This window comes from Acanthaster planci, linkage group LG03 (assembly GCF_054643075.1).
Source record: "Acanthaster planci isolate LZ-2023a linkage group LG03, COTS_SCS, whole genome shotgun sequence".
NCBI lineage: Eukaryota > Metazoa > Echinodermata > Asteroidea > Valvatida > Acanthasteridae > Acanthaster > Acanthaster planci.
Window position 1 is genome coordinate 9,585,628 of NC_141779.1, and position 23,271 is coordinate 9,608,898.

The 23,271-nt window shown below is 41.3% G+C and overlaps 1 protein-coding gene across 5 annotated transcripts in view; it reads left to right on the forward strand.

Moving 5' to 3' along the window:
• Window positions 1-8,130: 8,130 nt before the first annotated feature.
• LOC110984898 (protein PALS2-like) overlaps window positions 8,131-23,271 on the forward strand; it is a 32,885-nt gene continuing 17,744 nt past the window's right edge. The window contains exons 1-4 of one of the 5 annotated variants that reach the window (XM_087135168.1): window positions 8,131-8,329; window positions 15,463-15,605; window positions 19,690-19,811; window positions 21,516-21,668. In XM_087135168.1, coding sequence (XP_086991294.1) covers window positions 15,557-15,605; window positions 19,690-19,811; window positions 21,516-21,668 — 324 coding nt within the window. In that variant the 5' untranslated portion in view covers window positions 8,131-8,329; window positions 15,463-15,556. Of the gene's footprint in view, window positions 8,330-8,544; window positions 8,673-15,462; window positions 15,606-19,689; window positions 19,812-21,515; window positions 21,669-23,271 lie in introns of those variants that run through there. The other 4 variants (XM_087135166.1, XM_087135169.1, XM_087135170.1 and 1 more) reach the window with 4 other exon arrangements.

Below are 23,271 nucleotides of genomic sequence, written 5' to 3' on the forward strand. Positions count from 1 at the left end.
TTCTATTGTACTGTGCCTTGTTACTTTTATTTTTTTAGGTTGTAGCCATTTACTTCGTTAATGCAGGTTTTCTGGTCATTTTGAAATTTTTGTTCTTGATGTATTTTAGGGGAGTCTTCTTTGGTCTGAAAACCTTTATTTGTGGCCACCTTAAATGTCATTTTTCAAACCCCCTTAAAAAGGATAAACTCTCATTTCGGTCAATTATATGGGACACGACAGTTTCTCATTATTTTCATCCAAATAGATCAGTTTTCACCATAATCCTATCAACAAATCGCATGCTCCCCCCCTTTTTTTACATGAGGCCCAAGTGGCTGGACCTTTTCCGTGTGAACACTTCCACAATTTCCAAATAGCAAAGAATGCACAAACCTAAAAACATCTTACTGACATAAAATTTAATGAGATAAAAGATGTCAGCAAATATTGCCTTGACGGGATTCGAACTACTGAGCTATGCAAACCATTCTGCCTGCCTGGGAGTAGTTTTTGTGATAATACTAGAGGATACCGCATGTAGTATTCATGATTGTGCATATCTCTATATGGAATAATCTCGTTGGAACATGCCTTCCCCCTCGCCCCCTGTCAATGTTGCTTCTCATTGGGTAAAGCTGGGCCGAATCTTGGTCCAAACTTATTACCACCTGTCTCTCTTTCGCCGGTGAGGGTGCACTTCGGCTCAGGACGGATAACGTTTCAATCACTCAGTATTTACGCAGCAACATTCTGTGCATTAAGTTGAATGACTTTGTTATCTCCTTAATTAATACGAACAGCAAAAAGCAGTATCTCTGAGGTGGCCGAGTGGTTAAGCTCGCGATTATCAGATCGTTAGACGGTGGGTTCGAATCCCAGAATTGGCTTTTTATTTTCCCGACGCTTGCTGTCAGTCAGTTGCTATAAGAGGCTCCAATTAACCCCCGTCAAATACCAGCAGTACCTTAGCCGACCGGGAAAGCTCTGCGGCTGGGACTGTCCGCGAAGTCCAGGTGAGCGCCTTAGTACAGGTTCGAGACGTATGGCCGACTCGGCGGCCAGGGCTTAGGGGCTTGTCTCGTTTCCTCCCTTGCATGGTCGCTCGAACCCTTTTGGGGGTTAAATGGATGGGCAGGGAGGAAGTGTGGTGGGCCGGGAACCCCGAGATCCCAGAAGAGTCCTATATGGAAGCCGGTAACTGCGATTCGTAGCGAATTTCAGGAGTCCGTGCGCCTGAATGCTTGGTCAACACCGCATAACTTTTGGATTTTTCCCTCACAACATTTTTTTTCATGTCCCAGGGCGCAGAACCCACAAGGCAATTTTCTAGGTTGAAATACAATGAGTTACAGGATTGATGCTGATTTATTTTCATTCATTTCCGAAATTTTTGACAGTGAAACCGATCCCAACCGTCTTGGGTCCATTTCTTCTCAGTGATCTCAGTATAAAAGCTGTCAGGTGTATAATGTTTATTATCGGAGATTCAATAGTAAGAGATCCGGGGGGGGGGCCACAATCGGGCGGCACTTGCCTCCTACTTTTATTAATGGAAATGCATTTTCATTTGTTATAACAACAAATTCCGTTGGCTTTCAACTGCAGAGTAATTTGATATTTTCAAAGAAAAATTCTCACAAAAAATACGTTTCATATCTTCTTGGGTGACCCCAAAAGTTGCCACAAATGCGTTGCATCTGCCGCTCCTTTTCGTGAATGTGAATGTTTGATCCATCACTTACCCATTTTAATCCGTGCCTCGTTGGCCATAAGTTTAATATCGGAATTCGGAGTTACGAAAATGGCATAGTCAAGTAGCTCCCTTTTCAAACTCAATACAGGTTTTGTATAGGTAGTTCAGTCACGCCTCCTGGGGAATGAGGGCATAAAACCAGACCCCTCCCCCCCCAAAAGGTAAATTCAGCAAACACGACTGACATGGAGGAAAATTTCAAAGTAATCACGATCTCACAAATTTGTAGTTTTACTATTTAGTTCCTGAATGTCGCACACACAAGACTGGACACCTATATGTAACACAAAACTTGAGGGCGCTATTTCAAATTAATGTGGGAGAAGCACTGTCGGACGCATTTCACCAAATGGTTGGAATTCTGAGCGCAAGCTCATTAACCCTAACCCTCCTCAATCCTCCAACAGGTGAAGGATTGAGGAGGGTTAGGGTTAATAATTTGTGATCCTTCGGGTTTTTTTTACAATAAGACATGCCATAATCAGGAGGGATCGTAGAAATATTTTTATGAATCCCGAATTTTGGGCTGGTAGTTTCCAGGTCAGGACACGTCTTGTACAAAAAGCCCCAAAATTGCGGGCCCAGGCGGGCGGCTACCTTCAGAGTTGAGCGCATAGTCTTATTACTATTTTAGGAGTATCTTTGGGAAAGGCGAATAAAAAACTTTTTGCGGCTAACTTCCATCATATTGAAACAAAAAGTGATCTTCTGGCCGCAATCTTGAATTTCCAGTGAAAAAAAGGAAATAAAATTCATTCATATATTAATCAGCTGTTATTATTGATATTAATCAACTGAAAGTTGAGCTCACACCCTGACTTGACTTGATTTCCGGTAATTCACTGCTGCGTACACCTCAACCATTATTCTTTCCAAATTTTTCCATTCCAGGTGCGGAATTCAGTTTTTCTTCAAAATCTGACGATTGGATGGAGCAGAAATACCTCAACTGGTTTTTGAAAAACTCCATTTTGAAAGTAGACGCAACGAAATTCGCAACGCTCGTCATTTACGCATACGCGGGACGCGTTTTGGACGCAATGTCCTATCCAGTCTATATACTGGAAATCAATGCATGTAACCCTGAAATGTATGATTGCCGAGCTTTTGGTAACTGAGTACCTTCTTCATGGCAAGCAGATTCAGTTCCATTGGGCACACGGATGGGACCAAGTTATGCCTGTCTGTTGGCCACATCGAGGAGCAGATGCTGACCCAGTATCAGGGCGTGCAGCCATCAATGTACCGGCTACTCAGTTACCGAAAGCTCGGCAATCATATATTTCAGAGCACTGATTTAATCATATATTCTTGTCGATATTCTGATCACGGTGCTACGCAGCCCTTCCATATTTCTCTAATGCATGTAACCCTATGTGCTGTGCACGTGTACAGTGGGCATGGTTAAAACTGAAGTGACGTCACACTTACGAACCGGATAGAGTACCAAAGTGAATACGTCACGCGCACAATTAGTTTGTAAAAGGCATTAGCGCGAGAACCAGCGCATGAACCAACACGCGCGCGTACTCCATTCGTTTGCACTGCACTTTCTGGTTCACAGTGACGTCACACTTCGGTACTCTATTAGGGTAAAGCGGACTTTTAGAGACAATCCTGGACAAATCTCGTTGGAACATGCCTCCCCCCTCCCCCGCTATCAATGTTGCTTCTCATTGGGTAAGTTGGGCCGAATCTTGGTCCAATAAATGAACGCAACATTGAATGGGGGAGAGGGGGATCTTTGCAACGCGCTTCGCACAAGGTGTTCCAACTATTTTGTCCAGGATTGTCTGAGTTTCTGAGTGGACAGTGGGTGTCATGAGTGTGGGTCTGTGTTACCTGGGAGGGCTGGGGTTTGTCCCGTTGCTGTTTCGGGCGCTGCCGTGAGTGTGATGCAGTAAGCATTACATGGTTTTGGAAAGGAATAAATAATGACTGTTATAGGCAAGGTGTGGTTACTGTGGTAATATGTCCTGTCAGGAGCATAACACCCCCCCCAAAAAAAAGGTATATGGAAATACATCGTTATTTAATATTTAGTGATACAGGCGCTATGGGTTATGATCACCCATCGGTACAGGATTATTTTCAGTGGAAGGGTCCATAGTCAGTTTGCACGAATGGGATTGCTGCTCTCAAGTATGAACAACAAGCGGCAAGTTGGCCACTGAAAATGGGATGAGGTAGGCCCATCGTGAACGGTGCACCATAGAATTTCAGCACACATCTCTCTAAAATGAAGTTTTGCATTCGGTCTGAAGGGCTATATGGCTACATGATGAGTACGCAATTCTGTCCGACCTCTTTTCACTTTCTGATTGGGTTTCAGATGAAACATTGCAACGGTGAACCATGAAAAATTAAATGAAAAAGGATGTGAGTAACTCTCCTTTTTTCAGTTGAGGTGGTGTACCGTTGCGGTTGTTATTCCGTGCGCACGTGCAGCATTTTCAAAGAGCGGAATGTACGCGCTCCCTATCCCGTTCGTAAAGTGAGTTAAGCACCACAACTTGCAGGTTCCCATTGTGGACAATCGCAGAAGTTGTGCGTTAACTTCGGGTTCCATGGCTCCATGCAAATGGCAATCAATGCATGTAAGCCCTTGATCTCCATTATATCCGCTCCGAGCAGAATAAAAGAGGGCGTGTTTTGAAATGAAATCGACAGTCCTTTAGTACTCACGCACCGCAAGTTTATGCACGTTGACGCGGAGCACGCTGAGTACGCGCAACAATTTTAACTATACGTGCACGCCGAACGCGTGTTAAAACCCGGTAGAAAAACTTATTGCCACCTGTCTCTCTTTCGCCGGTGAGGGCGCACCTCAGCGCAGGGCGTATAACGTTTCAATCAGTATTTACGCACCATTTATGCAACATTCTGTGCATTAAGTTGAATGACTTTGTTATCTCCTTAATTAATATGAACACCAAAAAACAGTATCTCTGAGATGGCCGAGTGGTTAAGCTCACAGTTTTCAGATCGTTAGACGGTGGGTTCGAATCCCAGAATTGACTTTTTATTTTCCCGAAGCATGCTGTCAGTCAGTTGCTATAAGAGACTCCAATTAACCCCCCGTCAAATACCAGCAGTACCTTAGCCGACCGGGAAAGCTCTGCGGCTGGGACTGTCCGCGAAGTCCAGGTGAGCGCCTTAGTACAGGTTCGAGACGTATGGCCGACTCGGCGGCCAGGGCTTAGGGGCTTGTCTCGTTTCCTCCCTTGCATGGTCGCTCGAACCCTTTTGGGGGTTAAATGGATGGGCAGGGAGGAAGTGTGGTGGGCCGGGAACCCCGAGATCCCAGAAGAGTCCTATATGGAAGCCGGTAACTGCGATTCGTAGCGAATTTCAGGAGTCCGTGCGCCTGAATGCTTGGTCAACACCGCATAACTTTTGGATTTTTCCCTCACAACATTTTTTTTCATGTCCCAGGGCGCAGAACCCACAAGGCAATTTTCTAGGTTTAAATACAATGAGTCACAGGATTGATGCTGATTTATTTCCATTCATTTCCGAAATTTTTGACAGTGAAACCGATCCCAACCGTCTTGGGTCCATTTCTTCTCAGTGATCTCAGTACAAAAGCTGTCAGGCGTATAATGTTTATTATCGGAGATTCAATAGTAAGAGATCCAGGGGGGGGCACAGTCGGGCGGCACTCGCCTTCCTATTTTATTGATGGAATACATTTTCATTTGTCATACCAACAAATTCGTTGGCTTTCAACTGCAGAGTAATTTGATATTTTCAAAGAAAAATTCTCACAAAAGATACGTTCCATATCTTCTTGGGTGACCCCAAAAGTTGCCACAAATGCGTTGCATCTGCCGCTCCTTTTCGTGAATGTGAATGTTTGATCCATCACTTACTCTAGTCAGACAGGTCTGCCCGAAAAATACAAGCAGGAAAATAATGAAATGAAAACGAAAGAAAGGAACAATCCCTAGTTGCTGGAATTTCTAGAACAGAAAACGACATCGAGAATGCAATGGATGTCAAATCGGTATTAGCTTTGGATTTTACCCCATTGTCGCCTGAAAAGGCGCATAGGCCATCCTGTTCCCACCCCCCCCCAAACACACACACACACCCAAGTGTGTAAACGCCTTCAATCATGGACTCCCTATTCTTCCTCTTTTGTTCATACTTTTTCGGAAGACCTCCCATATGTTTTATACACGTTTCCCAACTGTGGACTCTTCGGCAACCGTGGACCCTATTGTCCCCTATTGTTATAGGCCTAGGTCCACGATTTGAATGTGTATAAAAACTCATGGTTACCCCCGTTAGACTTAATGTTGATCAGGCTGACTAAAACTTAATGTTCTCATTTTAATTAATCTGTGCCTCGTTGGCCATAACTATAATATCAGAATTCGGAGTTACGAAAATGGCATAGTCAAGTAGCTCCCTTTTCAAACTCAATACTTCCAAAATGTACCTGTTATTTCAAACAGGTTTGTAGGCTATGGGTAGTTCAGTCACGCCTCCTGGGGGGGATGAGGGCATAAAACCAGACCCCTGCCCCCAAAAAGGTAAATTCGGAAAACACGACTGACATGCAGGAAAATGTCAAAGTAATCATAATCTCACAAAACATGCAGGTTTACTATTTAGTTCCCGAATGCCGCACACACAAGACTGGTCACCTATGCAACATGTAACACAAAACCTGAGGGCGCTATTTCAATTTAATGTGGGAAAGCACAGTCGGACGCATTTCACCAAATGGTTGGAACTTTGCGCGCAAGCTCATTAGTAATTTGTGATCCCTTGGTTTTTTTTTACAATAAGACATGCCATAATCAGGAGGGATTGTAAAAATATTTCTATGAATCCCGAATTTTGGACTGGTAGTTTCCAGGGCCGGATACTTCTTGTACAGAAAGCCCCAAAATTGCGAGCCCATTTTGATATACGCGGGCGGCTACCTTCAGAGTTGAGCGCATAGTCTTACTACTATTTTAGGAGCATCTTTGGGGAAAGGCGAATAGAACACTTTTTTCGCGGCTAACTTCCATCACATTGAAACAAAAAGTGATCTTCTGGCCGCAATCTTGAATTTCCAGTGAAAAAAAATGGAATTAAATAAAATTCATCCATATATAATCAGCTTAAAAAGTTGAGCTCACACCCGGACTTGACTTGATTTCCGGTAATTCACTGCTGCGTACATCTCAACCATTATTCTTTCCAAATTTATCCATTCCAGGTGCGGAATTCAGTTTTTCTTCAAAATCTGACGATTGGATGGAGCAGAAAAACCTCAACCGATTTTTGAAAAACTCCATTTTGAAAGTAGACGCAACGAAATTCGCAACGCTCGTCATTTACCCTCCTGAAAATACGCATACGCGGGACGCGTTTTGGACGCAATGTCCTATCCAGTCTATATACTGGAGATTAATGCATGTAACCCAATGTGAAGTGCACAAGTACAGTGAGCACGGTTAAAACTCAAGTGACGTCACACTTACGAACCGGTCTTTTTAGAGACAATCCTGGACAAATCTCGTTGGAACATGCCTCCCCCCCTCGCCCCCTGTCAATGTTGCTTCTCATTGGGTAAGTTGGGCCGAATCTTGGTCCAATAAATGAACGCAACATTGAATGGGGAGAGGGGATCTTTGCATCGCGCTTCCCACAAGGGCTGAGTTCGGGTGGCTTGTTCTCGTGTGTTCACGAACAGCTCGATTTGTTGTTCGGCAGCTCGAACGTTGGGAACGTACAACCGGTAATCGGTACTAGTTATTTGTAGTTGCAAGCAACGTGGCGTCGTCCTTGTGCATTCATAGATAGTTAATGTTTGAATAATTGGGCTAACTTCTTTTCCATTAAAAATCATTTTTGTTATGAAAAATTATTGTTAATTTTAGAAAGCTTCCATTGTTTCCAGCTTTTCAAGCCATCTCGATAGTTTTTGTAGCTTTTCAAAAATCAAATATCACAAGTTTTTCCGTGTGTTCTTGTAAAACCCTGGCGAGGAGATGGTGTATGAACCTGTTCCGAGAACAGTGTTTTTGGGTCATGTTCCCGCCGCTCGAGCGCGAGAACACGAAACTCGGATCAAGAACAGGCCGCCCGATCTCGACCAAGGTGTTCCAACTATTTTGTCCAGGATTGTAGCTAGTTGTGATGAAAAACAGGATAGGACGCCCTCAATTTTGAAAGCTGTCATGAATATCTTTATATTTCAAGTATTATTTTAGAAATGCGGTATTTTGCATTTTTTACCAATTTCTACAAATGTTCATTACCTTTGGTAGTACATCGCCTGGTGATTTGCGTATTAAGTTTGTAAAATCTTTAAATACCATTAAATTCACAATTTAAATAACAGGACAAGATCCAGGGATGGCTTCAACGATACAGCCTCGAGAGACGTCTATAGCCAGCTCATGCGTGTCAATGTTATACGTTGTGGGCGCGTACACACATTGCGTGGTACGCAGCTTGGACATGCACCGCATGCACTGAGCTGTACTATTATGTGACTGCACTAGTGACCACCCAGTCTTAATTTATCGATTTGTGTACTTGTCTGACCTGTGAAGGAATACTGCTCTCTGTTTTTCAGGAAAGATCTGAAAGGTATGTCAATTAAAACTGCAAATTGCCTGTATAAATATTACATGTACAGTACGTATTTACTATTCCCAGAAGATTTAGTGGGCCTAAGCCAACGCGATTGACATGAATGGCAGGCAGCCTACATGTACGTACATGTACTAGGATGTACATGTACATGTATGCTCGAGACTACGTCCGTAATTCAGTGTGCCAGGCCTACCATGTACCACTCAGCACCATGACCAGATATGAGTGTAAACTGAAACATGTCCCTGGGCTCGGTTAAGGAGGTCAGTATGGATGACTGTAAGCCGTGTCGGCGCGTGGTCAGGTGGGAGAATGAATGAGAAGGCTCCTAGTTCCTGTGAGTGAGTGTTACTTCTGATCAGTGAGGTTTTGACCATGTGTTTATAGATGTTTTGACAGGCCTTGCAGACAGCAATGTACACACAGTGCTGCTTTTTATATAGGACCATGTTTAGGACAGTTTCGCTGTTGGGATTGCTAGAAATGAAAATGCTAGGAATTTCTCTGTTATCAGGAATATTTCAGCCTCGGTCTATGGTCTAATGTTACATGTAAATTTTTACTACATCATGTACAACCTTACTCCTTAGACTCCCCCCCTCCCACCTTTCAAAACAGATTGTTTCCCTCGAAAAAGACTGCAGAGGCTGTAAAGGTACAGTAAGTTTGGACTGATACGTAAAGTACACATTATGTCAGTGTATCTAGAAAGATTTAAAATGAGTTAAAAACTACATGTACTGTCCATCACTTGCCTTGGACCTAAGTTTCACACACAACACCTAACAAGCTGGGCTTTTCTCAGCAGCAATGAAACATGGTGCATGTATCTTACATTATTTTTGAAACAATATTTGAAGCATTACTCCTAAATGCATGAAATGTGACCCCCTCTGTGAAAATGAGTCTTCAGTCACCAGAGCCACTTTTGGACTTTTCATTTGTATTGGAGAGGGCAAATTGAGTTTTTTGTTTGATGAAAGTGGATACTCCATGGTGAAAAACTCTATGGGTTCCTGTTGATTTTCACTGCGCAAAGTTATTCTAAAGGCCTTTTTACTCCAAAGCGGCTCTGGTGACTTAAGACTCATTTTTCACAGAGTGGGTCACATATTTCCTTTCAGTTTCAACCATGAATGACTTTGTTGTTCTTTCCTCCATGCTTTCAACCACCCCACAGGTAAACAAAGGTGCATGTAAACAATTACATTCATACAACCCCAGCAATTTTACAGAATTCATGTTAAAACTGTCAAAGCTGAATGTTCGTTCAACTTTTAAATTCCCTCTGTTTGCTGCTGTAGGTTAAAAATTACCGTTACTCTGTTGTACTGTATTTTAAAAAAGAAGGATGCTGATATGAGTGATCATGCCCTTTTTTTATGTAGCAACAACGACATCCCTTTTGCGGGTATATTTTGCATGCGGGCAAAGCTTTGTACACATGTGGATAGGTGGCACTGATGCTGTTTTAACATAAATGTACCCGTACATGGCAACCGGGAGGTTTTGGCTCCAGTAACGCACATTGGCATGTCACTGTGAGCCTGACTCAGTCCACTGCCCCAGTTTTGTTCAGTGCCTTAAAGGTGCTCATGTAATGGTTCTTTAGGCAGGCCCAACTGTGTTGATAAAGGCAGGCATTCCAGACTGTAAATATCCTACAGATTGATCATAAAAACGGGTGTGAGAATCTTATTTTTCAGCTGATTTTAGCTCTTTTTGTTTTACTCAGAATTTCAGCTTTTTTTGTACAGGTACAGGGATTTAAGGTTCCAGTTTGAATTTGAAGTTATGTTGTGGTAGGGGGGTTATTGAAAATAGTGCATGTACTTGAACATCAGTCATAACTGATGTTCGTACCATACACAATGATGTTCTTCGCATTTCTCCTTGCAAATATCACTTTTTTGTTTACTGTGGTTCCATTTTGAACTCTGTGTGTACATATTTCTTTTCAGTAGGGTTTCATGACTCCAGCACTTACTGCTTGCCCATGTTCTGTTTTTTTTTTCACAGTGCGCTCCCCAAATTTAGTTGGGCATGCCTTACTCTGCACACTGCAGATGCTATTGGGGCCATCCCAAGTCAATGTACATGTAATGTATATTGTACATCACACAGGTTCATGTACATGTACAATATAGACTCTGGTCAGAGTTTGACCACTGGACAAAGTTGGGAGGTATAGTACAGGTACAGTAACTGGTCTCTTACCATGACTGTGGAGGACTCAGGAATGTGTCTCACAAAACATTTGACACATTCGAGGATACATTCATGTAGTTGCTCAGTTACATGGGGAATAAATACGGTATGTGCTTGATTGGTGTGTTTGAGACTAGCTGAGGATAATGGACGAATGCCCCAGCCACAGGTGAGGGCATTATCAGCGTTTGTCCTTCTGAGCCATCTTAAACATTAATTTAAGACTAACCAAGTACATATTTATTATCATTCAAATACGGTTTTAGTGAGAGAGTCAAAAGAAGTCAATATACATGTATCCGTATGATAAATTGCCAAGGATTTTGGTCCAGAATTTTACTTTCGTTTTCCCAAACATCCCCGTCCATTTTATGGTATATTCCTTGAGGAAGTAGTCCAGGAGAATCTCCTTTTATGGATTTCACACACGTGGCGAGTTCTGCATGCTGCAGTGCACACAGACTCTTGACCAATAGGAATGGATTACATGTAAATTGTCTCATACCCAGGTGCCAGAGCGTCTTTCGTACCATGCATTATCAAATCACAACGGGCATTATCTTATGTTAATTTATACATGGTCACATAGCGTGTTGTTGAATAGGGAAATATGTAAAATGTCACATTTTGAAAAAGGGAATCAAACATTCCTTGTACTCAGAATACTGAGGATACATGTACATCTCTTGTCAGTTGCACCAGTGTACAGAATTAAGATATTTATGGACATGTACATGTAGCTTTGGTTTCAGTAATATCCGGGCAAGGTGGCGAATTAAATCAGATACCTTGCCAGCTTCCTCATTTGCACCATGTACACACAGACATGCAAGCCCAAGGCAAATTTGTAAATCCCTGACTGAACTGATAGAGCATGTTTACAGTAGACTCCAGCTCATTCATCTGCCCGCATATTTACTCACATCTGTGTACCATTTATCGTGCGCTTAAACCCCTTGCTGAAATGGGTGTCAGTGGTTCTCACAGCCCTGCGCCATTTTGTGAACAAATTACCATTACATGTAAATGGACAAGGTACATGTACCGGAACTATAGCCTGCAGAATTTTCAAAACATGCAGTTTCAAAAAGACATGTACCGGTACGTACAATATACAAAATGATCCTGCCTACATGTACAGTACATACATGTAGTGTACCTAAATGTTAGGGCTGAATTACCAAATTCTGTCGATTTTCAAATATTTGAATATTATTTTCCGAATTTGAATATTCGAATTCAGAATTTGTGAAAAAGAAGGAAAAGTTTTGTTTTAAATGAGAAAAACTGCACTATGGAGGCTTGTTTCAAGCAGATTCAAATGAAAAGCGACGGAAATCTTACAATTTAAAAGGAATAGAAATTTTCAACTAGGCAAGAAGTACAGTATTGTTCATCTCTTAAATCTTGTTAAATCATGGCTGGAGATACCGATACTCCTAGATGTGAGAAGCTACTGGTATTATATTGATTATAATGTACAATTGTGTGCGTTACTGCAGCTGATTTTGTATATGTTTATTCATCAACAATCTGCCAGTCGGTACAACTGAATATTCGATTATTCAATCGAATTGAAGGTCGAATAACACAGCTCCAATGTATGGTACATGTACATGTTTTTTGTATGTACTAAAATTAAAAAAAATACTGGGAAGTACAGACCCTATGTACATGAATGTTAATGTACACATGTACATTGTACAAATGAATTGGTACAATGTACTGGTACTATGCTCGAGATTTATTGGTGTGGCATCCAGATTCACAAAGTTGTTAAGCAGAACCAGTCTGGTACTGGTAGCCTGCCAACATTTTCTGTCGTTAGCAAATGTGGCTCTGCATCGTGCTGATTTAGCCTTCAGGTCCAAGTGATTTCCCACGCTTCCGTGGGCAGAACGCCCATTTCTCATGTAAGGCTCCCCCCCCCGGCCAATTACTGCAAGTGTCGCACATGGCGGTAGGCATTCCTAGGATTGAGAAATCACACGTGTGTGGCCCATTGAACTTTGAAAATGAGGACGTCAAAGCTGCGCCCGAAAATTGAATTGTGAATTATTTAATGCCCCATGGAATTATGTGCACACAGAAGCTGTCACTTGAAAAATACATGTACACATGTACATCTGCTTACCATTCTGCTATACTTGTTTATCTTTGGGGGAAAAAAGTACATAATGCAGGTAGCGGTGCATCTGTTCACAAAAACGAATGTTACGTAGACATTAAAAATAAATTCTAAAGTGAGGGCCAGAGGTGGAATACCAGTAAATCCCAGTTCTGTTGAAAAGAACTTCGGCAAGATAATGACTTTTAAAAATTGTCTCCAAGAAAAAAAGCAGGAGACATGGACAGCAATGCTGGTACCTGAAAATGTACAGAGTGTTTCAAGACAGTAAACATCACATACTCTGTATGAATTTATGATGAGCAAACTACACGTACATGTACATGTATGATTTGCAAGCATGTACATTGACTTTGTACACGCATTAACAAGTCACTGGTGTGTTAGTCATGCTGAAGTACTTCGTTAATGGTACATGTACATTGCTTTTCAGCTTTACGCCATATTTTTTTAAAACGCTGTGATGCAATATGTGCATACATGTAGCACTTCTCGCACACAACCTGTTTGTTTAAAAAATTTAAATTCGGTGTATAATCAGGATGAAAACTACTGTACTGTTGACACTTCTGTCAGAAAAGCATACTGTACAGGTACATACATGTACTGTATGTGCTTGCATGTAAATGCTAACTCCATGTACATGTAAGGCACCCTGTGAAATGCAACTTAATTAAACTGCTGAAGCCGATTTTATTCCACTGTTCGGTGTATGCCATGCCATCTGCATAAACGGCCATTAAGTCCAAGAAGATTGCAAGGTGACTGCTGAATAGACCGATCGCGCCAGCTAAGTCATGTGACCTATAGTGGATATTAGATATCAACAAACACAGCGTCCACCCAAAGCAAAGTGTGTGAAGTAACATTTACCAAAAATAAAGCCGGCTGTAAGCACCATACTCGGACTACTGATGTGCTGGGTGCTATTCCATAACCTTGTTGTATTGTTCGTTAACAACACTCAAAACGCACGTTAATATGGGGTTGATACCCACTATAGGTCATGTGATTTAGCGGACGCAATCAGTCTATTGCATGAAGTCAACAAAGCAGGGGACGGGAAATGATTCTCCTAATAAAAAGCAAAGAGTTGTATCCTTATGATCGTGGCTGACAGTACATTAAAATTGAAGTCTGCAACACCGTTACATGTACCGGTATGTAGAGTAGAAACAAGAGAAACCACTAGCTAGCAGCTGTTGCCACTTCCATTGCACACACATGGATGCACAAGTCATGCACACAGACTTGCACATTGAACATGTTGAATGCAGCCTGGCTTCCACATAAAGGAAATCCTCACAACTGCAATTGATAAAGCCCCATCCAGTGTACATTTATTGGGTACCTGTAAGCTTCTGGCATTTCGTTTCTACTCCCAGGGCTTGACACCTTAACCCTTTAGTTGGACTGCCTACCCTTGTGGTCCGTTCTTGTGCGGATTCAGCACAAATTAGCCTGTGTAGTAACATACATGTACTTGTACTGTACATGTTACAGCTTTGACAAGAACAACCTCCCTGGAGGGTGCTACATGTATTTTCAAAGTCAAATTCTGCATTTCTGTCTATTGAATTGGCATGACTTACAGTATTACATGTGCAGGTATCGGCACACATCAGGTACATGTACTTGCACATTAAATCCTGACAGCAAATGTATGATACTGGTGCCTGCCGGTCACAAAATTTGGGCACTTTTTTTTTTAATTGAAGAACTGTACACCCTTAGTTGCTCATATTCTTCAAAACTCACTAGGAGAGATTGGAGGATTTTGTAGGAAATGTTGCACATGTGTACATATACATGTACATGGTGGAACTATTAATTTATGTGGGAACTTGACAGTTTAAGTACTGGTGTGCGTGTACAGGTTGGCGTAGTGGTTCTTTCCTCGCCTTCCACCTCTGTGGCCTGGGTTCGAATCCTGGCGCGGTCCACACGTGGATTGGGTTTTCAGTCCCTACCTGATTCTGTGGGTTTTACCAAGAATATTCCTCTGGGGTTTTCCTCCCACCTCTAAAACTGTAACTGCATCTTGCTGTCCCCTCTCTACAGATTTTTTCTGGCTTGGGAGCTACAGTGCCATGGGCACTTTTGAGGAATCCTTGGTGTCATTACCAGAAATATACATGTATAATAATGATAATAATAATAATAATGTACCACACAGACACACACAAACTTGTTTCACAAAACATACGTGTAGTGTGGACATTCCTTTCTTCTCTTGTGGTTCAGAAAGCTTGGGGAAAATATAAATGTACTCTTTTCTCCCACTGGGATAACTCCTTCGAGCTAGATGTTTGATGATGATTTCTTGGACTGTTCCTCTTCATTTTGCCCTGATAACGTTGTCCCCAAAATGCCTCTGAAGCTGGTTTTTTTTTTTTTTAGAGGGGGGAAAACACTGCGTGGATGTGTGCGAGTCCGCACAAGGTCTTGTAAACCTAATGTTCTTTTTGGGGACTTCTGTCTTGCAGAGGTCCACACTACTGTACATGCACATGTATGTATGTATGCCACGCTTGTGCACAAAATGCACCATGTGGGTTTATTCCTGCACAATGGAAGATTTTGTCGGGTTCACCTTCAGGAGCATTGTTTACAAACTACTGTACATGTATGAAGGATGAACGGGGTTTCCTCTGTGCAGTAGATGCACATGTACTGTACATGTATGATATATACATTGTGCATGAACCGTTTAACATCCAGACATCTGTGTTTGTAAGTCCGCTTTTTTCATGCAGTACTCATTTTGTTTTACTGTGCCTTCTTTTCACAGGTCCATGTACAGGGTACTGTAATTGTACTAAGGCTCTGATCCGGTCATCATTCAAACTCTTTGGCCGTAAGTTCTTCTATCCTATACTTCCAGCATGCCTGTCGCCAGAGATGGTTCCAGCCAAGGTGAGCAGGCTATCCCAGGTGAGATGACCCAGCCCAGCCAGGGGCAAAGCTCACAATTGCATTTTGTTGCCGTTCTCCGTCCCAAACCCAACAAAATCCCACTTTTTCCACCAATGCATTCATTTGCTCAGCAGCATCTTTTACCCAGGCGCTCTGTCAAATTGGCCCCTGGCTCGCATTAGTTTATTCTTGAAATGCTTATCATTACTACACCTGGGGCTTGGTGTACGACATTTTCTTTAGTCGTGCTGCGCTTAAGAATTCTTCCAGTAACAGTTTGAAGAGTGAGGACCTTGTGATATTTTCACATACATGTACATGTACACCAACTCATTTCAAGGAATGGTGACGACAGCCAGGCCAGGCAGACAGTGATCAATCCGTTCAGCGCCACTACATTTTTCATTACTACACCGAAAGTGACAGCCTTATCATCAACACTTTCTATATAAACGTGCACGGCAGCATCGATTTCATATCATCCTCAGAAACTGCTCGAGGAGAGCGTCCTTTTGCTGGGTACATCGTACATGTACATGTTGTTTTTCAACAGACCTTTCCCTCAGCACAATCAATTGCATTATCTAGCGGGTAAGTGTAGAGCTCCTTTCACAGAATGCATGGTGCATGATTGTGACTAATGTACATGTTCATGTACCGGTAGCAGGTGTTTGTCCCTGATTCGTTTCTGGACTGCTTTCCCGACTCAAATCTTTCAGTGAATACATGTACCACACTTCACATCCATTCACCACATCTAGATTTTTCCCTCCTTTTGTTCTCAAGTGGCGCCATAAATTAATAACTTCAATACAAAAATTACGGATACCATGAAACATTTGCCTCATTTGTATTCTTATTTGCACCACTTGGGATACCCCCTTCTCTTTTGTAATGGTGGATGCCCCTCCCCCCTCATAAACTTGTGCTGGGTCTGCCACAAGTACAGAAGTACAATTCTATGAGTAACAGACTGACCTACACGTATACGGTATACAGGTATGTCGGTCAGTGTTTTGGAAGGGTTTTGACAATGTGTCCCACTCTGTCGCAAGTAAGTTGCATCATGTAGCGCTGTAGTCAAACTCCAGTGCCGTTTTTCCTTTGCCCCAGTCATAGAGATTTCTTTTGAAATGTGGACTTTGCAACAATCAAGTTCAGTTCAGTTCACTTTTATTTCCATTCTACTTAAGAAGTAACTAGATGTGTATACAAAAGTACCTGTACATGTACATGTAAGTATGCAATTGATGGCACAAATGTGGAGGCACATTCTGTAAGCTGAAACTTACACATGTACATGTACCGGTACATGTGTAGATATGCCTTTAAATAATAACTAAATTAACCCTAACAGTCCCAAATCCTCCAATTTCAATATGATTTTACATACACGTACACCCTTGGGGGGTTAGGGTTAAAGACACCCTGAATGATGAATTGAGTTACATACCGGTAGTAATCACAGATTAACACCTTTTCAACCTCTCCTTTTGGGTATAATGTGGATTTGTGAAATCATACATGAAATACATTGGTTGTTTTCCAGCATCACTGCCCAACAAGATCAGTTTCTGTGATTATAATTATTGCCCTAATGGGAAAAATTAACAGTACAGCACTGTTGTGTATGCATGTATGTTGTAAAAGAAGGATTCCTCAAAGAGTGCTGGGCACCTCAGCTTTAAATTATTATGAAGTTTGAGAAAAAGCTGTGCAGAGAGCAGACTATGAATATGTTTTCAGTTTTCAGCTGAGTTTTCCCAATAGCAACGGTCCTACCGGTAGTCCTGGATAGCAGTGTTACTTGGTTTGCCTGTTAATGAATCAATATTGTCAGTTATATTTATTTGCCGAAATTTTGTTTGATTGATTAAATCACACTGTGAAAACAAAGCCTTCCCTCCTGAGGTGCAAGAGGGAAGACATACTCTGCACATGAAACTCTCAAAGAAATTGTGGAATGAACACAGAATTGGTCCTAATTAGCTGAAAGGAATATTACATATTTGGATGATGCGTGTACGTGTGTACATTGCAAAGGTGTGATGTCACAAATGGTATTTCCTTAAGATTTTCCTCAGCTCCTGACAGACACGTAACCACCTGCTTCTTTATCAGAGTTGGAGTCGAGACAGTCACAAGACCAGACACAAGACCATGCGCAAGTAACAGGGTGAACAATGACCAAGGAATACTTTTGTTGCAGTTCATTTGAATAGCCTGTGACTTGAATTCAGACTGGAGGTCTTGTGCTGGTCTTGTGAATGTCTTAAGCAGTCTCGACTACAACACTGTTCTCTATTATTGTTTGTTAAACTGTCAGAATAAGCACACCAGAACGAAAAGTAAGAAGTGACCATTTGATGAATCAAAACTGCAGTCAACAAGGGAATGATTAATCAGTTGAAAACGTTGTGAAATTGCAGGTCTAGTTGATATTATTCCCTGAGTATAAGTGAAGCTTTAGTGTCTGCTTTAAAGCTGTCAGCCAGATGTGGCATTGAGTAAATCAACCTCCTTAGTTAGTAATGATAGGATCAGAGGCTTGCATGGAATGCTGCAAGTACATGCATATACTTGTACATGTGGGGGGGGTAGATGTACCTCATGTGGTCAAGCATTCCTTAAATTTAACTATAATTTTCCTAATTGGACCACCATCTCACTGACTGGCATGCATGGCCCTGTGGAGAGCTCAAGACCTTTGATGATGCGTGTCTGAGTACAGTGAGCCTCCATGTACTCTGTACATGTGCGTAATTATTATCTTTATCATGTAAGGTACGGTAGATGTTCTTGCTTTTCAGGGACACATTAAAAAAACTCATGAATTTTGTACTTGTCTGTGAAATCGTGCTTGCACACGTACAAAAATACATGTATGTTTGATGTTTAAATTTTTTTTTACAAATTTCTTTCAATGTAAAAAATCAATCATAGTATTGATTTCTACAGTGTATGTAGGAGTGTCTTTTAGGTGTTGATACAAGAACAAGGTAATGCAATTTATCATGGACACTGATCAATTCCACTTGTTGTTGATGTACATAGCTTTCCACTATTGTTGAATACATACAGTACAGTTGAGCCCCAAATTATTCATACATGTACAGTTTGCTGTTTCCTTAAAACAATTGAACTGGACTGATGGTCAACCCAGGCACACAAAAACTAGTATATTCAAGTACATGCTTATTTCCTTTGCAAAAGCTCATCTGAGAGAAGCTTTTGGTTGTCAGTTCTATTAGATGGTCTTTTGGTTGTCAATTCTCGACATGTACCGTAATTTGGAATGGGTATGAATAATGTTGGACTTACCCAGTTCATGTAACTGTACATGTACATGTACAGTACAGTTCATATGTCATGTACTGTACACTTGTTTTATAAACTACATGTAAATTATGTACATGTATATTGTACAGAATGTGCACACCTGGCCGTAGTGGCTCTTTGGGAATGGTCATGTCCATGTGTCCTTTCGTTGTTACTCCTGAAGTATGGAAAATACATGTACATGCATGTATACATTACATGGGGAGTTTGTCTGATAGTCAGCCTGTTGTGAATGCTACCAGTACAAGAGCAAGTGCTGAGTGATAGATGCACCATGTTCCTCTGGAGAGCTGTGGAGGATAACATGGAATTGGGGCACAGTACTGAATGATATACATGTACATGTACATGTACTCAACTACATTGTACCAGTACATGGACATCAGTAGAGCTGAAAGAGAGCAGCCCTGTGTTTGACCACAGAGTCCGGTAATAAGCCTATGATGTTGCTGTAGGAATGACTTTTCAGAATCATACATTTGTCAAGATGATGCATGCAGTCGAAGCACAAACAGGGTAAACATGTATCCAAAAATGTATCTTGTAGTTCAAGTACATGTTGATGAATGCCTTCGAGAAATTCCATAGGGAAAAATACAAATCATTTCCTTGTTATGGAAGACAATACGAAGCAGGTTTGGGGTCAGAGGTTAACTTTTTGTGAAACAAAAGTAATGAATTCTCAATGGCTTCAAAGTTTTGTGCCTTTGTGAACCTGTTTAACATGCACAAGTGGTCTCGGGCTTTTGTTTTCATTTGGCAGAAGCCATGGATACTGTTGTCGGCAATCTTCACGACATTGGGAACTCAGCCCAGGCAGAGAGCGTTGATCTACTTTTCCTCAAGGAGGTAATGCAGGGACGAGTCCTGCAAAATCTTGTCAAGGTAATTTGCTCTTTGGTGCCCAAAACTCAAATTTGTTCTCCTGTTCAAACACAATGATACGGTATTTTACCTACAAGTGCAATGTGCGAAACCGAATTCAACAATATAATTTTGCATCTTTTTTTTTTTTTTTCAACCTGGTGACATTGCAGATAACATAACTTAACAGGAGTTAGTGCTATCGCTTTCTTTCAACCAAGTGCTAATTTCATCACTTCATATAATTTGATCGTTTAGCTTTTAGACAGCTGCAGATGGGTCCATTCTGTGTGCATAACCTCTGGGTGTACTTTGAGTTGATAAAATGCGCATTGGAAATATAGTTTAAACTGCACGGTGAGAAAGAGAAAGCAGTGTATTCGTTACATGTACGTGTACTTATGTACTTATGTACTTATTCATCATAACCATGGAATATACATGTATGATGTACATTTATGATGTGACCCTGCTTTGAGTATGTTAATGATACCTTCCGTAACCACGGCATTATTAACAGCTTTGTACACCATACATTATGCATTGAAAACAAATGTACACGATTCATACATGTGATGTGTTAAACATCAAATATTTTATGACTGGCATGGATGCCCAATGCAGAGTTACTGTGTAATTATACATCGTTCCGTCTGAATGAGAAAAAAAAATGTATTTATAAACTTTGTGAAAGGTGAGTGGATTCTGAGTGGGCAAGAGGGATGTTGTTTCCATGTTGAAATGTATAGGTACATGTACATGTAGCGAAGCATGGCAGGGAATGTAAAGCAGATTTTGTATTAGTCAAGTCTTGTCTCATTCCTTTATATTTAATGTTTGTCTAGTCCTTGTCAGTGCCAGGTCGGGGTACAATAGCTTTTAGCTTCACCCACTTCCCTAGATGTTGCCCTCTGTTTTTGTGCGCAACTGTTAATATTAATTATTCCATGTAATATTTTAACTGTTTAAATGCCTTTTGAGTCTAATAATGTGTATTTTTGTCTTTAAGTACAGCGATGTACTACCTATGTGTCTTTTTAAGGCAATGTTGAAATAAATGTGTGTGCACACAAACAGATTCAGAATAGAGCTACTTCCTTGTCGTGCGGGTGTCCTCTTTCTCGACAAATTTTGCTTGCTGTCACTTTTGCTTTTAAGGTGACAAATCATTTCACCCTAGTTTCTGCGGATGATCTTTGACCCAAAGGCCGAACTGAATCTTTCACATTTTTTTCTAGCTGTTAAAGCCTTAATTAGTTTGCGGCTGAAACGCTTCGCCATCTTTTGACAGGAGCTGTGCTGTATGTACGTGTACATGTATGTGTACATATGCCTTTGCCAGAAGATGTGCTGTATCTTCCAGAGCCAACCTCGTGTATAAAACCAATGGTGCAATCTTCGAGGTTGGACTTTCCAAAGGGCACTAAACACCATTTGAAGTAATATTACTTGCCCTGTTCATTCTCCACCTGTAAATGCGTCATAATCTTCCAAAACCTATCGGTGGATTGTGAAGGATCTTGGAGGATTGGAGTTAATGACAGATAGCAAACACTCTACATGATTGAGCTAAAACTTGGAACATGTACATGGTACATACACCCGAGGTATAGATTCTCCTCATGACTGCACAGTGAAGCTTAGGGAGATCTGCCCCTTGGCTGTGAGAAATTTGTGGGTTTATCATTCCCATTATCATTCTATGTATCTGTTGTTCCTCGTCAGGCCCATGATGCCCTAGAGGAGATTGAGCTGAGACCAATACGGAAGGACGGAGTGTCGCTCATCCATGACGTCATTGAGGACATCAGTCCATTCATTACAGATGATGACAATGCTGCAGAGCTAGCAGGGATTTTGGACGACCCCAACTTTTCTGTAAGGAGAGTTCATTGAACAACTGTTTTTATTACAACTGTTGATGGATTTTTTTTCCAACAGGAGGCAAAACTTTTACTATTTCATGTGGCGTTTGCTGACCTGCTAATTGCATTGTGGGCAGCATGTGGAAGTGACCTACTATAGTGCACTGGTCATCTCTAAACTCTAAAGCTATACATGTGAAGCTGATGAGAGATACTACGTGTCGGAACAGGCCATTTTGAAATGAATCTTGATTGTGCTGTTGCTAGGGGCAACAAGCAGAATATCCATCTCCACTGGGAAGTTTGCTGAGAACCAATAATTCAGTTCTTGTGGTTGGAATTATTTTACCATACATTTACAAACACCTCTCTTGAGGTGGTCTAATTCTATTCATCCCACATGTCTGGCCAAGGGGTGGAAAAAGGGTCCGTGGGGTTTGTATTTTACTGACGTTCTAAATGAAAATCATGTTACACGAGAGCTTTCTCTCCCTCCAGAAAAACAACAAAATGACAAGTTTGCTTGGATGGAACCTAACACCCATAAACTGATTCTGTGATCTGAATTACACTTTTAAAACGGCGTGAGACGTATCGTAAAGTGGTAATTCTATGGAAGAATATTCACAGAGAGCTGTTACAGAGGCACATTCTGAGACCCAAGGTCTCCTTATTCAAATTTGAAGGATATTTACAGACTGTTGAAAGGAACACTTGGTAATCAAGAGCCATCAAATGAATTCAGCAGACCTATAGAAAAGATCAAAATATTTCTCATCTAAGAAGAAATAGCAAGAAAAGGTTTGGTTGCTGGGCTTGGGGAAGAAGGATATGAGATATATTGGCATGATGTAGTCTCAAATAGCCACCACAATGGGAACTGGAAGCTATTTAGTGGCAATTTTTCTCACAAATTGATCAGGTTAAACGAATACTGATATCAGGATATATATATATACTGATGTTATTAGTGTGAATGAATACTGTTACCAACATTGAGAAATTTTATTACATGTACACGTACGTTACATTCTGTCAATGGGTCATGGGTACTTTGATCATGTACATGTAGCATTATCTTGGGAAAGTGCATATTGGGCAACGGAGGTCGACTGACAGAGCTTTCATTGACAGATGGCAACAACAATGGGCAGAGTGAATGGTGCCCATTATTATCATCCAAGTTGGTTTGTTGTACCCTTTTTGTACCTGATTTTAGAAAAATTGGTAACCCAATGAATTTGGCTGCTGACAGGAAGTAGTAACCTGTTGCCCGATTTTGTTCTGGGCATCAGGGGATCCAGATTTGTCAAAATGGTTCGCATCCAAGAAGAAATAGTAAGAAAAAGTTTGGTTGCTGAGTTGAGAGACAGAAGAGAATGAGACATTGTATTTTCACACGTTTTTCCTGTTGTGTACTTTCAGTTCCAAAAGCCATCACTGCAAATGGGCTCGTCAAATATTAATCTCATGACCAAGATCCAGGGCATGCTTCATATGTACTGGTGCATGTACAGTACGTTAGGCAAGAGTTGTTTGTGTTTTGGTGCTCAGGTATGCCGACCTTCCAGATTCAGAACTGGGAAAAAAAAAATTTATTTTGAGAAGTCTCGGAT